The following is a 15314-nucleotide window of genomic DNA, read 5'->3' as shown; positions in this document are numbered from 1 at the left end:
GTTAACAGCCAGGTAATTCATGGCGTCGAGAATGCAAACCTGCAGAGGCTTCTGCTATATAATAGCATCGTTGTCAATGTGGCACCAGATGACCTACATCTTGCTTTAGAAAAGTTCATACACAGCCGCTCTTTGATTTATTTGTTACGTGTAAGTATTCTTGGTGAACGCTTGCGCTTTTCCTTAACCCGCTATTATAGAGTTATAGGAGATCGGAAAAAACGGTTCCGGTACGGTAACGTCTGCCGTCTGGACGTCACCGCACATGCGCAGAACCCCACCGTAAACCGGAGCGACTTGGCCGGACGGTACCAAGACGTACCGTGTCTGTCGCTCCAAAGGGGACGGTCGCTTTGGAAGAGTTTGGTAGACGTACGCTTGGATCATGCCTAGTCGAACGGATTGTAAATATGAGCTCGTTTAAGAAAAATGAAGTTGCAACATGTAAAATCCGGCGATTCTGACAGCTCAAGCAGCAAGTGAAACACGGTCCCGACCCAACTGCCGTGGCTTGTGTCGTCAGTGGCGCATGTATGATAGCTTCTTTTAGGTTAAATAAAGGCGATCCGGCTACATAACTAGTATTAACAGCGACATGGGGCCGGCCTACAAATCGGCGAGTGAGGAACAGGCGGTGTCTGTGCGAGGGGCTCTCGAATATAATAAAAAAACTAGAAGCAGCCAGCCGTATGTACTGAGAGCCCAGCTTGACCTTCTGGCGCTATCTGTCGAGGTTTAGGAGAGGTAAAATGCCCGCTTCATGATGACGCAGTCGCTAGTTCGAATCTGCGTAGGGGCATTGGAAATATTTTTTAATACTGCCCTTAGCGCTTTTGAGAGCGGAAAACTAATATTTCAGCACAGGAAACGCCACAGACGCACGAAGAATTGTCAAACGACGTACAACTCAAGTCGCTCCCAGTCACGGTAGCATGTCCGGTAGTTACGGCCTGCTATAACTCTTAAAACGGGCCTTCCAGGTACGGTCCGGTAACAAGTACCGCGTACCGTACCGCAACCGTTTTTCCGATCTGCTATAACTCTCTATTATTGATGCTTCGCTAAATCAGCGGCCACTAAAGTATGTTTTACCCGTAAAATTTGTATCAGTATTTATCATGGGTGGTCGCTGCCACGATCAGATTAAGGAGAAAACGCTGGTTACGATTCCTGCAGGTGAGATCATTTGCCAGTGGTGGTGGCAGGCACGTTCTTCGCGAGACGAACAGGCGCCAAGGTGTCTGGGCGCCCGCGCTGCCAAGAACACTGCTTCGCGTTGCATCAGCACAACTTTTGCAGGTGTGAAGCACGGCCGGCTCGGGAAGTACCGATCATTATGGACATCTGAGAGGCTATATGATACACCTGCAACCACGACAGGAAGGCTCTTTGCGACACAAAGATCACTGCCTCAGCAGACAAGGATCTGGCCACCCTGGTGCACGTTTTCGCCCCACCTCCAATGACTTACCAATACAGTTATCTTCATAAGTTCCCGCAGTGGTATAAAGCCCGTAATCACGGTGGAGGTCAGCCCGGCGATACAGCAGAGGGTGCTAAGAATCTCTGGATCCAGACCAGATGCCTTCAGAACTTGAAGCTTGCAAAGTTCAATGCGAGAACCTTGTCAGGCGACTGATGCTTAGCTGTGCTACTACAGGAGCTCTCGGACATTAGTGCGATTTATAGCGTTAAACGAAGTTATAATAGGAGAAGACTTCATTGAACTGATTAAAGGAGATATTCTGTGCTACTGATACTGGGGATACCAAAAAAAGAAAAAGCACGGTTTAAGATCCTGAATTAGCAGGGCATTTGCAGGGAATACGGAGGAGTTCTTCAGCACTAACGAAAGAGTCGCAGTAGTAGTAATCAAGCTGAACGAGAGCGACAGGCTGAGGATAGAAGAAGCCTACGCGCCAACAGCTATCTACGATGATGAGGCCAAAGAGAGTTTGTACGGGGACATCCAATCAGCACTGACGATGGGAACAACAAAGTTCGCGATTGTGATGGAAGACTCCAACGCAAAATTAGTTGACAAGCAATTGCTAGAAATGTCAGTAGGAAATTTTGAAAGAGGAAGTCTTAAGATTTGATGAGATAAACTGGTTGGATTTGTGAGGAGAACAACCTGATAACGATGAACACGTTCTTCTGCAAACTAAAGAATACAAAATGTACTGGAAAGGTCCCAACGGTAAAAAAATTAAATTGACTTCAGTTCAATGGACGACCTGGTATTGTACAGGAGGTGGACATTGTAAGCAAGATATAGACCACCGATCATACGATGGTTACGTGCAGAGTAAGTCTGAATCTAGAAAGAGACTCTTGAAAGGACAGGAACCCAGCAGGAATTCAGTCATAGCCAGGACACCATTTTAAAATAACCGTTCCAAATCAATTTGCGGTTTTAACCGGGGAGGACTAGAATAGTGTAGACATGCTAATTTACAACCTAACATCAGCAATCAGAGAATCAGCAGCAGCTGTGGGAAAAGTAGCTGTAGGAAACAAACTAGAAAACAAATTCAGAAAATGAAGGAACTAATCCCGAAAAGTAAGAACATGTAACTGTCGAATACGGCAGATAAAATTTTACTAGGAGAGCTGTAAAAATTAACAGAAGTAAAACGAACGACACTCGTGCCAACTACATGGCCGTGATCAAAGAAACGCTGGAAACAGGACGAAGTTTTGTAACCACTAAAAAGAAGCTAGCTAACGGCAAAAACAGAATGTACAAACACAGAGACGGGCAGAGTAACATTAGACACAACATGGACGAGGAATCGATCTTACACCAGGCTATACGCCAGTGACTTTAGACCAGGAGAAACTACTAAACGTACAGGATTAGCTGCGAAAGTTCCACTAATAACCAAAGACGAAGTATGAGGCTCTCTATGTCATGAAAAGAGGAAAGGCTACAGCTGACAACGGCATACCCGTAGATCATTTAAAGGAGGGAGGAGACATTGTACTGGAAAAGCTTCCTACAGTATTCTCGAAATACGTAAACACCCTAAATATTCCCATACACAGGAAAAACGCCAACATAGTCCTGATTCGCAAGACAGGGGGCAACAAAAAGCTTAAGAACTTCAGAACTATCAGCCGACTCTCAGTTGTATACAATCTGTTTACCAAATTAATAGATAACTCAATAAGTAACAGCCTACATTGGCAGCAACCCGAAGGGCAGGCTGGGTCTAGAAAAGGATACTCAAGAATAGATCACATCCACGCCATTAAGCAAGTCATAGAAAAATCCGGAGAGTATAATAAATCCCTTTACATGGCATTTATAGACTCAGAAAAAGCATTTGATTCTGTAAACACCACAGCATTGCTGGAAGCATTTAACACTAGGAAATAGTGGAGAGCAAAAAGACATCTGCGTGACAAATATAAAGAATTTACGGGCACGAGGATCCCTCACAACCCAAGCGACAATTTGGCGATCCGAAAGGGCGTACTACAGGGTGATCCCATCCTGCCAAAACTGTTCACAGCTTTTCCGGAGGGATGATTCGGGAAGCTGGACTAGGATAACGCAGGATTACAGATAAACTGACCATACGTGCACCATTCGAAGTTTGTAGACGATATAGTCTTGCTAAGCGACCCATCATAGAACCCTACTTAGTAGGCGACTGGCTGCACCACACTTCAGTTTCATTTGCTCGCTTCTGCTACAATCGTGAGGATCAAAAGGCCTTCAAATATTTTAGTTGATACCCTTGCAGAAAATAAAGTTGAACAACACGTTTAGACCACGAAGGCTTCAGTATTGAGGGTCCTATTCGTGTTAAGTCCCTTGTCTGATTAAGAATCAAGTTTACACTGCTCGCTACAACTTAAAAGTACCCAGTGATACAACTACCCGTGTTCACTGGAGCATCCTACATTCAGGGGGCGAAATTACTGCATGCGTTGCGCAACCATCGTTCGCTTTTTTGCTCGATGAGAACACGCTTTTCCTTCATTTTTTTCAGACTGCGTTCTCTGGCGCAATTTGGCACTTAAAAACGCAGTTCCACACAACTGCATCGATAAGTTTGTAGAATTGTGTGGCTTTGAAGTTCCTCAGCACAGTAGAGATCTATGTCCTAACGGTGAGGGCGACTACTAAGCAGGAAAAAACATTCGCCATAGTACATCCGGCAAAGATGTTTGGACAGAAAACAGAATGTGATGAGTAATGGAATAAAATGCACTATAAATATGTTCAAGAAATGCTCTTGATTACTAAATTTTATTAGGGCTGGTTTCCCGAAATCGCATCAACCCGTAACTAGAGAAAGCTCTTGTGATATACGAAACGTACGCTCTAAATTATTTTATGTAATAGTGCGTAGTTGACACAACGACAAGTTGTCACATTCAGACAACGGTAGTTATAAACTTCGTATTGCAAAAAGAGATTCGCATCATCAGTGCACGAAAAAGTGGTCGTAATATCAAGAAAGCGCTACAATTTGATTGATTGTAGGGTTTAACGCACCGACGCAACGCGGGCGATGAGGCGCGCTGTAGTGGAGGGCTCCGGATTAATTTTGACCACCTGGGGATCTTTATCGTGCGCCGAAATCTCGTACACACGGGCGTTTTTGCTTTTCGCCTCCATCAGAAAAACGGCCGCCGCGGCTGGGAATCGAACCCGTGACCTCGTGCTCAGCAGCGCAACGCCTTAGCCACTGAGCCACCGCGGCGGGTAGCGCTACAATTTCATCAGCACTTTAAACGCACGGTACATGCCTTGATTCACTCTCTCTCTGTATACCACGGGAAGACCTTACGCAGTGGTTCGAAATACCTGAGCACTTGGGGTACCTCCTATGCCTTGTTAAGCAGACATGAGTTTTATTTGGTCTACGAAACTTTGGTCTGCAAAAAAATGCCGTTGTTATTTTCCGGTCAAGAAAATGGCAATGAATGGCAATATGGCAATAAACAGTCACTTGAATGGCAATAAACAATAAATCCAAAATTCGTGCCATTACATGAGATTAGATCCCGAGTCTCCACAGTAGCAGCCAAATGCGGTGCCATGGCGCTATCTCGATGTGACTTGAAGGGGAGGAGTGGTTGTCGTTCTTTTTGTTTTTGTGGCCTTACCCACTTCGGGGAATGCCTAAGATTCCGGAGCTCTGACGCGCTGATGTGCCCTCATGTGCAGGCGCATGACCATGAGGACTAAATACTTGTTAAGCAGGAAGTAAAATGTTAGCAGATACACAAAAGAAAAGAAAAGAAAATGAAACAATGATGGCGAACTGGACAATAAGAATACACACAAAGAAAGTGAATAGGAAAAATGACAGCGCATACAAAAACAAGGCTACACGTGGAGTAGAAAACACTAAAGGTATTAAAAATAAAGTACTACACGAGTAGAAAGCAAATACACATATATAAAAAGAGACCACATGAAGAGACGAAAGTTTAGTAATGCCAGAGTCCTTCAATGCTTTACGGACTCTGGTAATGCACACGGTGAGAAGAAAAATATAATCATTGAAAGTTCAGTCGTGCACACTGTTTGAAGGGAAAAAAACACTATTCTGTGTGTCTTGTTGTGGTAGCCAACACAAACGCACGCACATGCACACGCGTACGCACATGCGCACACACACACACACACACACACACACACACACACACACACACACACACACACACACACACAACCCTCCAATAAAAATATGGGAACACTGCGCACACCACATCTCAATAAGTAGTTTGTACAGTGGTGCAGATAGGAATACTTGGTATGGAGTTGAGAGGATCGTAGGAGGCTGCACGTAGCTGTATTGGGTGCCCAGATATTACTTCGCGTTGGGTAGGACACAGTTTAGAGCATCAAACAGCTCTTGTTGTCATGTGGTGTGCTCCATCGGGCGCCAGCGCTTCTAAGAACTGCCATGTCGTGGCGCCTGACGTAACACACACGTTGCGGTAAATACATGGCGCCGCATAGTCAGTTGTAAACAGTCAATTGTAAGTCAGCGCTCGGGGCTGTCATTTTCTTCTTCTTGTGTTTTGTCTGTTTTCCGTTATTTTCCTCGTTGTATTTATGCAACAACTCGCCCAAGCATGTATGCAAATACTTGCTTTTGATGTCGCTTTGTTCATGCTTTTCACCGACGATACCGCTGTGCCCTTATTTTACAACTCCTTGTCGAGCGCAGTATTTTTTTTTCGTTAACTAGAGAAAAGCCTTTACCGCGTTAGCGCCGTATGCCACCCTGTTTTTTATCGCGACCTATGGTCTTCCTTCCGCTCGCGAGTGTACAAAAGCACTTGTAGGGATTATGGGAATATACTTTATTCTTTTGCTGTGAGCTTTCTGTTTTATTGCCAGCAATTCTTACTTCGAATATGATGGTCCATGCTGCTTCAAGCTTAGTTCTCACCCTCGCCGTCCACACATAAATCCCTGGTGTTCTGAGGGACGTCAACGCCGCACAATTCCACAAACTTATCAATGCAGTGCTGGGGCAACGAATCTTTAGTTACCATATCGCTCCAGAGAATGCAGTCTGAAAAAAGAGATAAAATCATGATGTCTGTAGAAAACACGCAGCAGAAGGTTGTGCAACCGAAATGAACCAGCACGCGATGCTTGCAGCCCATAGATATAGAAAGTATTTTCATGAATCATACAGTTCAACATTGTTGCTTGAAATAACTGCCACAAAACTACTACTGCAGAAAAAAACGATGATGAAGCCTAAGCCTACGTGAAGAAATTTTTATGGCAGCCTTCATTTTCTGCGAGAAAGGTAACCATAGGTTTCAAAGGTCATTTGATACTTGCGACAGGTATGAAAGGTGTCAAGTATTATAAAAATGATTTTCAGCCAGCGGCCTGTTTTATAATTGCCTGTTTTATAAAAAAAAATCTACCGGTTTTTCTTTTATTTTTAGCCCCATTGTAGAGAACCCTGCTCCTGCCTGTTAAAGCGAAGCTTTAGTGTCCTGACTGAAGCAGGTGTACGCCAATAAGCCCTCCAGGAAAGTCAACTTTAGCTGACGGTGATGATGAATGATCGTGAGTGAAGTGAAATAAAAAAAACGCCTCCGTCGCCTGAATCCTTCCTGGGTCCCTCGCGTAATGAAGCCAGCATGTATCCCATTGCTCCATGGTCGAAGCCAACGCCAAGCAGCAGATACCCACACGCGCCGTACACCCCACACCCAAACGTTGGGCCTACGAAGTGCACGCCTGATAGTCGCAGTGGGTATTCTAGACAAGTCGAGCGTATCTCCCGAGTAGCCCATGCTGGCAATGTGGGACTGGACAACCAAAGAATCCATCACAAGAAAGCTTCGCGTGCAACCATCGTCGTCGTTAGACGGAGCGGTGAGTGGTCTTTATTATTGAAATGACCTGTACTAATACTGAAGAAAAAGAAAATTCGGCGCAGCTCAAGTTTATATGCAGCAGTATAAAGTTAGGTATTTATTTACGTATTATTTATTCATTATGTATCATGTATTATTATTTATGTATTATTTATTTATTATGTATTTATTTATTATTTATGTATTACTTAAAAGTATAGTAAAAGTAAGTTGATTACAAATTTTAAGAAAACAGCCAAAAAATCCTCGGGGCACTTACGTCTGCCTAGGTGTTTTGAAGGCAAAAGCACGGTAATACTAATTAAAAATTTATTCAAACGTACATTGTATTTCGTCTCTTCCTTTTTGTTTTTGGCACACGGCAGGGCGACCCAAAAATCAGTGTTCTGTGTGGTTGGAGTGCACCAGTTCTATTCACAGGCCAGCATGTTCACGTCTTACGCAGCTGACACTATTCTTCGACTTTTACGTTTCCAATTCACAGTTGTGTGAATTTTTTGGCGTTGGATAACGAACACCTCAGAGGTCCCGATTCAAGAACAACCCCTTGAAGGGGCCCGAGCTAGGTTCCAAAGCTTCCGGTTTTACGAGCGCAATCGATGAAGTACTATACAAGGAACGCCTTGCCGCCAAAAAGGTTTAAAAGCGTTCTTTAATAGCCCAGTCATCATTCATTAAAAAGGGCGAGCGATCAGGCCTGGAGCTTTCCCTCTTTCATCGCGCCTCCAAAGCACTGTGGAAGTTATGATGTCATCGATCAGGCGCGCAGCCATTGCTCGAGATGCGCGCACCCATTGCTGGTGCTCAGCAGTGCGTCACACTTTTTTTTAGCAGCCTACAGTAAAAAAAACGCGGCCGGTTGTAAAAAATATTAGTTTATGTGTGCCCATTATAGTGAACTTTCATTTTTTTCGAACCCATAGTCGGGTCAATGTTGGAGATTTTAGCGCCAATTAGGACATGTGCGGATGCGAAATTTTGGTTTCGCGCATTGCGTACAACGCAAAAGTGAAAGACGTCGGTCCTTGCCGCTAAGATAGAACTACATCGGTGGAATTTCTTGAATTCTTCTATTGAGAAGCACATACGTAGTAACGCTTAATTTTCGACTACTCTTGGAACCAGGGAAAATACGTTTCACCAATCAGTTGTTAGCGGTTTTTTGATGTTCCTTATGTAAATAAGTATCCCTTTTTCTCCATTCTAACAAAGTATAAATTTCCAAAAACATAAGGGTGGGTTCAGACTGTTGTCGCAACTGCAGTAATAACTTTAAAGAATGACGTCATTTCACGTCTCAGGCAACCGAACTGCGTGCCATACCGTTTTTTTTACGTCCATAGATCCCGATATGGCTTTTGGGTCGGTAATGTGAACATAGCCTAAAGTAATTCTTACGAGGAGATGGTTCAGTATGACATTTTCAAAATGCTTTAATTTTTCAATGCAATAGGTTCGGAGAAAAGAAAGAAATGTTCATATGAAAGTAATCTGAAAAGCTTTTCTCGTGAAAACGTCATAAAACATCTGTATTTTGTTTCGTGACTGAAGCCGACTGCAATTGAACCGTGAATGGCTTCTTGTGATTTCAGCACTCACTTTATTTTAATCTTTGGTTCTCTTTTCTCTGTACTTATAAAAATGGCGTCGTTTGATTCACGTGAACACTGGACATGTTCATACGAGGTGCTGCTACTGGCGTACAGGCAAAATAACACAAAGAGAAGACCTATGTGTACATTGGTCTAACCCGTTTGACTTGTCCTAGAAATTTCTCTCGCTTGACGTGCAGTGCTAGATTAACCCTGAAGTGGCTAGCACGACCACGGTCTATATAAATTAGGTTGACCCTTTCTTTGCAAGTATTTTTGTTCGTTAAAACTAAATAACAAATATAATATCAAATTGAACATTGAACAAAATCCCTCAAACAGGCGCACGAATCTGTCGACGAAACGTCTGAAGGTAGCCTCGATTGGCACGTGCGCAACATTGTGCACTGAGGTTAAAAGCAACTTACGGTGGCCCCAGAAATCTAGTTCTTCGATACCACAGGATTGGTAGTCTGTGTAGAGGAATTTTCCAACGTAAACAGTGGAATCTGTAATGTTTCAAACAGTTCGAGCATTACAGCTTTTTCTAAAGTATTATTTTACAACAGTTCATTGAGAAGAGTGGCGAAACCAGACAAGTAAGACAGCATACTTAAAAATAATTAGACCTAAAATAATAGGTATAGAGAACAATCATTCTAGCCAGAAATGAGTAATGATCTCATTGCGTTGTAAACGTTGAATTTGATGCATTTATTGTGTTTAGTATTTTTGAAATTAATCTATAAGTGCCACAGCGGCGGTGTTCTAAGGAACGGAAATAATGTTGGCTTAGCAGAGAAAATAAAGTTTTCCCTAACACTGCTCAGAGTGTTTAACGGAGCCACCGGATGCGTCGTTGCAAGCTTTGGATAGGCGTCTAGTTCGGATATTGCTTTAGATATCCCAATGTGCGAAACTAAACCTTTTTCCGCATGTGGTCTTTTAGCATAGGCGCAGGTAAAATTTTGTTCTAATGCACTTTTCGAATAAAAGAAATTTGTCTAAATTAAAGTTCGCGTCATATAAAGGTGTAGGGATCAATTATAAAGACAGTAGTGACCTCAATCAAACATGAAACAAGACCTGTGCTAAATAGCTTTTAGTTTACGCAAGCATTCAATGAAGTCATTAGGTATTTCGTTGTTTTGGGAGGTCCCTGTGAACTAACATTTCCCCACAAAAACGTTTTACATCCGAAGCGCCATTTTCAGCTACAATTGTATTGGTCTGAATATATACCGAAGGGTGCTACGCTAAACAAATGTTCATAACGCGGCCTTTGCGCAAGATCAAAGTGACAGGCGACTATAAAGTATAAAGTGTATAAAGTATAAAGCGATGTATAAAGTTTATCTACTTAGCTGTCAATTCAGAGAGAAGGCACGTACCACCGTCAAGCTTACGCAGAAGTTTTCCGCCGTCTTCTGCCTGTCCGTGAACTTTGAGCGCTTGTCTGAAAAAGTTGGCACAATTGCGTTAATTACTGGACTTTCAGTAATTATAATGTAGTTGAGTCAGTTTTTGTAAGACGTTTCGGACATTTCGCTCTATTTGAGGAGGGTGGAGGGGCAAGAAACAGCGACAACGTAAATAAGCGCCTAACCTTAAAGGTTGTATATGGTGGTTTCAAAGTTTTCACCGAAAATTTTAATTTCAATATCTGAGAATGCGTTTACATGAAGACATTATGGGACTTGTACGCTGCTAACGCTCACCTTTTTTATGAAAATAGTTATTTAAAAATGCGTTCACCTCAATATCGGGCTCAGAGCTCAAGAACCTCAAAACCGAAGCCACCAAATCAAAACCAAAACGAAGCAGCTCAATGAATGGTGGTTAGTCAAATTGGCGCGCAGCCTTCAAACATTTCTCGTTCGCCCTTTATCCACTCGCAAGAGCTCCGGTGTTGTTCTCGGAAGAAAACTGCGTAAACGTGAATTCGGCCAGTGTCAAAGTCAAAAAGAAATGACGGTATCACTATAAAGCTTCGCTTATGCACATTGTATTCCTCTGTGGAAAAAAAAAAGAAACAGGGCAACGGCCTGTGCTTTAGCAATCTAGGAGTCGTACGTTCGCGCTTGGCGAAAACTATAGGACTGCATAGGGCATCAAGGAGCTCTGGATCAATGAACTGTCCGTGTCCTCGGACGTTGTCAGAGCGAAGGCCTGTCCAACTGGCGAGGTAGTACAATATACTGAGAAATCGCTTCGAAGCCAGCAGGATCTGAACCTACAAATTTATGTTTTATGAAATGCCTCATGCAATTTTGAGGCGCCTTTTCAGGGCTTTATTTCGCCTGCTAGGTGGAATTATTCACCTCTTTTTTTTGTGGTGTGCGGGTGCTGGATTTTCTTCCAGATATTATCAGGGCCACGTTAGAATCGTGTAAATACGGTATCCAACCTACTCATGGATTGTTTTAAACTTTGTGAAAACATTAAAAACATTTTGGAGTCCTGGCGTAAAAATATTTTGTTGACACACGAAACCCTCCCAACGTTATCTCCCCAATCACAATGTTTGCAATTCCTCTGAAAGACGTCACTTCCAGTAATTCAGATAGTCCCAACTAGCAATTGACGAACTACCTCTGAATGCTTCAAGAACCTCGTCCCGTCAGTTTTCATTCATACAATCTTCGAGTCGATCATTGCTTCCCTCAACAAGCGTTAGACTGTCGCCATATAGTTTTGTCATAAATTGTTCGGCTGCAAGCCGTCGAAGATAAAATATTTTTTAAATATAAAAACAGAAGAGAAAGTCGGGATCTGATGGCGCGAACAATCAGTTTCGGGAAATATTCCCACAGGATTTAATGAACGGGCGGTGATTATTTTAGAATTGCGAAGTAGAGCCCAGTTTAAACGATGGCAATTGCGTCGCTCCGAAACACGGTGCAGGCTTCTTACGCAGTCGGGAGAGGTACAAGCGTAAATTTTGTTTTCATCTACCCGGCGCATTCACATCGCACACAATGAAAAACGCACAATTTTTACTCATTCCTTCAGATGCATGTCGGCATTTTACGCACTGATTTGGTAAGGGCCGTGCACATGCCCAATAAAAAATAAATAAAAAAACCGAAGAAAGCTTACGGCGCTGGGTTGCCTGGTAGTGGGAACATCCATATATATTCAGCGCTGCCGGCGTCCTGGTTGAAAGATGTTCGATACGCCGCCAAACAATCCAACATCCCGTCATTGTTTGCGTCAAATATAGACACCATCGACGGGAAATTTGCCATCAACTGAATGAAAATAACAAAATAAATACGTAAGACGTTGAGTGCAGAATTGCTAACTGTACACAAAAGAGCGTTAGAGTGGACTACTTGACCCCAACAGCACGTTGTAATCACACGGTGTACTGTTTTCTGGATAACTACGGTTCCTCAAAAGCACTCACAAACGCCTTGGCTGGAATGTAAATATTAGCCGGTTTTTCTTCAATTCTATTGCAAAAACACAAATAGAACAACGTCGGGACCCCGCAACATGTGCAGGAACATGATGGCTGTTATAACAAAAGTATGTCTGGGAGAATATTCTTCTGGGAATCTTTTCAAATTGCTCATTTACGTATTTTGCGAGATGGTAAAATCAAAGTATTAGAGGGTATGGCTAGACCGAGGGTATGGCTGAACGGGTCGCTGAAGTGAATAACCATGCATTGTGAATGGGTATTGGGGACTACACGGAACGAATGACCATCCACATGGGGCCAAATCCTTCCAACTATTCAGTCGGCCGCAGGGAAATCGTTTTCGTATTTAGATCGTTCTCGTCCGCCACGCTTACTGAAAAACTTACGTAAGCGCCAGCTCACTTAACTCCCTCATCAGCGCCATATTCCGTATTACTCGCATCGGTTAAATTAAGGATTGAGCATCCTCGTCAAACTGACCCAAGCTGAGCTCCATTGCAGAGATAATTTATATTTATCGAGTGCGTATGGCTCGTCATTCCACTAAAATACGACCTGTTTTCTGGGAGGCTAAGTAATAACATGTTGCCTCTCTTGTGCCTAATATTTCTTTTGCGCTAAATGATGCTGACGTCTATGAGTTGCGCCAGCAGGTTAAGTTGTTCTGAACAGTTTTTCCTATACAAATTTTTTTTCGACGAATTGTTTCGAATTTTGGCCCAAGGGCTAAGTCAAGAGAAGGCAGACTGAACAAAATGTGCTTGTTTAGGTAGCCCAAGAAAGACTAGAGCGTTTGAAACACTGTCTTCTTCGAGAACACTCCCTCTATTCGGTGCAGGAATAACAGTTATAGCATATTCGCTGGATAGGTCTTACGTGCGTAAGCAATATTTTAACACGACGAGCTACAATTTTGTACCTTCTGATCGGAGAACATTTTTCATCGATACCGTTACCAATGTCCACCTAACCACGCACCTGTAAACTCCCTGTATTATTGTAATACAGGACAAGTTTCATTGTGCCAAAATTATTTTTCACTAAGAATACACTGTGTTGCTTCCTCTAGATAAATAAAATTTTACCAAGAAGACATCCGGGTTATCTTCACTGAGACCACTGGGCAACGCACAATGCACTATGTCCTGTCGCAGGACTCCAGCAAATACGAGCACCAAGAAAGACCGCTTCATCGCCGCTGTAGCTTTTCGAAGATGCATAACGTGTCCACAAGGCACGCTTATATTTGGTATCTCATGCAGGCGGTGGACGGCTGATAGCACATGACCACGCGATGCTCGGCGGCCATTTAAAAAAAGGACAGCTCAAATTAAGCTTGACTTGTATCTAACCAAGAGCAATTTATTGCTGAGGACGCACGCTTGTCTTTATTGTAAGTTCGTGCTGCAAACGATGGGATAAGTAAAAATTGATGTGCCATCCGCGGTCGGCCCAAATCGTTATCAAAAAGCAACAAAATCTGCGGAGAGCATTGTCCTGTTCATTTTAACTCTGGCTTCGTATAGATAGCGGGGATTCGCCTTTTACTTTAAAAATAAATCACCCGCAATGAAGTTCAGCGCGCCCATTTTTGACAACGGCCGCAGGGAAGAACCGAATAAAACGCTAAAAAATATGCAAGCACATCGTTGCTTTTTTACGCTTCACAAAATATAGCTGTAATTAATTTCAAGCAATTATACCCTTCGGCTTTGGTTGAACATTCACAGTGGAACCCGCTCATTTGACAGAGCTCCTGCGGAAATAACTTTTTTAATTACGTTTGTGTTTCTATACGGTTGGTTTTATAATTTTAGTAGTTTATGCCACGACAACCGCGCTCCGGCGCTGAACAATTCTGAGAATTTATATCAAATTTCTAAACAACAACGGTAAATATAGCATCCATGACGACAAAATAGAAATAATCTGGGTTCTTGTTTCCAACGGAGCCTCGAAATTTGTTTTTGGCGTCTGCTATCGGCTGCCGGACAGCCACTGCCTATTTTTAGCACTTTCTTTATTTAGTTGTGCTGACCTATTTCACAACTCTAGTGTCTTAAAAAGTGCAGTATAAAAGTCTATTCCCCAAGAGAACCAGCACCCTTGTACTTTGCTACTGTTCTGAGCGCCCTTACAGCTCGCGGAGGCCCATGAAATCAGACTACCGCAGTGTTGTAACCAGTATAACCCCAAAGGAGGGCCGTTTTATGTCTCTTTCCCTTCGTGTGTGAAGAGGTGTAATATGCCTACAAGTTCTACCTAGGTTTGTTTTCTACTTGTAGGTGGCCCACCGGATCACCAGCAGAACATGCTTACAGACAGCTTCAATAAAGCCCCCGTTCTAGCCCACAGAAAGCCATCGCATAGGTCATACACATGTCTTTCATTCCAAAGCCCCGCAGTACGCAGGGTTCTTCTTAGTGGACAGATCGTGTAATTGCACAGATATTATTTTAAAAGTCTGTTGCCCCCATTTTTTGATTACCAAGCAAATTGCGTAGATAGCGGTGTTGGCCATTCACTTTAAAGGCAATCTCCTGTCAGGACGTTGACATCGTCCTACATGGACAAGGATGAAGTAATGCAAAATAATGAGCTCTACAGCAGACGCGAATAAGGCTCTATATGAAGCAGTCACTAATGATTACTTCTGTCCAATTCTAAAAGGTATAAATTCCAACTTCATTTGAACAGACAGGTGAGCAGAACCGACCAGCATGCTTCGTCCATTTTGAAGTTGATAGCAGCCTAAACATTTTCGTTTTCACCTCTTTTTCTCTCTACATTTTTTGTGTGTATATCGATCTTTGTTTTACGGATGCTCCGTAAATTTTAAAGACATTTTGGTGTAGTTTGATCTAAACGGAGCGCGTGTTCTCTAACTCTGTACTTATATTTCCATAGACTTTTTGTCGTGG

General features: G+C 42.9%; 1 protein-coding gene across 1 annotated transcript; it reads right to left on the bottom strand.

The window, feature by feature from the left end:
• Nucleotides 1-6309: 6309 nt before the first annotated feature.
• Nucleotides 6310-13641, bottom strand: LOC144152630 (uncharacterized). The gene is made up of 5 exons (XM_077683967.1): nucleotides 13479-13641; nucleotides 12066-12217; nucleotides 10358-10422; nucleotides 9395-9475; nucleotides 6310-6548 (listed from the first exon to the last, which is right to left on the bottom strand). The coding sequence occupies exons 1-5, from the start codon at nucleotides 13611-13613 to the stop codon at nucleotides 6412-6414; spliced, it is 570 nt and encodes a 189-aa protein (XP_077540093.1). The 5' UTR covers nucleotides 13614-13641; the 3' UTR covers nucleotides 6310-6411.
• Nucleotides 13642-15314: the final 1673 nt, after the last annotated feature.

This window comes from Haemaphysalis longicornis, unplaced genomic scaffold (genome assembly GCF_048455015.1).
Source record: "Haemaphysalis longicornis isolate Haplotype H1 unplaced genomic scaffold, Haemaphysalis longicornis Haplotype H1 scaffold_9, whole genome shotgun sequence".
Classification (NCBI taxonomy): Eukaryota; Metazoa; Arthropoda; class Arachnida; order Ixodida; family Ixodidae; genus Haemaphysalis; species Haemaphysalis longicornis.
This window is presented reverse-complemented; position numbering and strand designations above follow the sequence as displayed.

Coding starts and splice junctions, on each gene's coding strand:
- LOC144152630 (XM_077683967.1), bottom strand. CDS start 13,613: ATGCATCTTCGAAAAGCTACAGCGGCGATGAAGCGGTCTTTCTTGGTG. Junction 10,423..12,065: donor CTACCAGGCAACCCAGCGCC/GTAAGCTTTCTT, acceptor CAACTTTTTCAG/ACAAGCGCTCAAAGTTCACG. Junction 9,476..10,357: donor TCTGCGTAAGCTTGACGGTG/GTACGTGCCTTC, acceptor GAAACATTACAG/ATTCCACTGTTTACGTTGGA.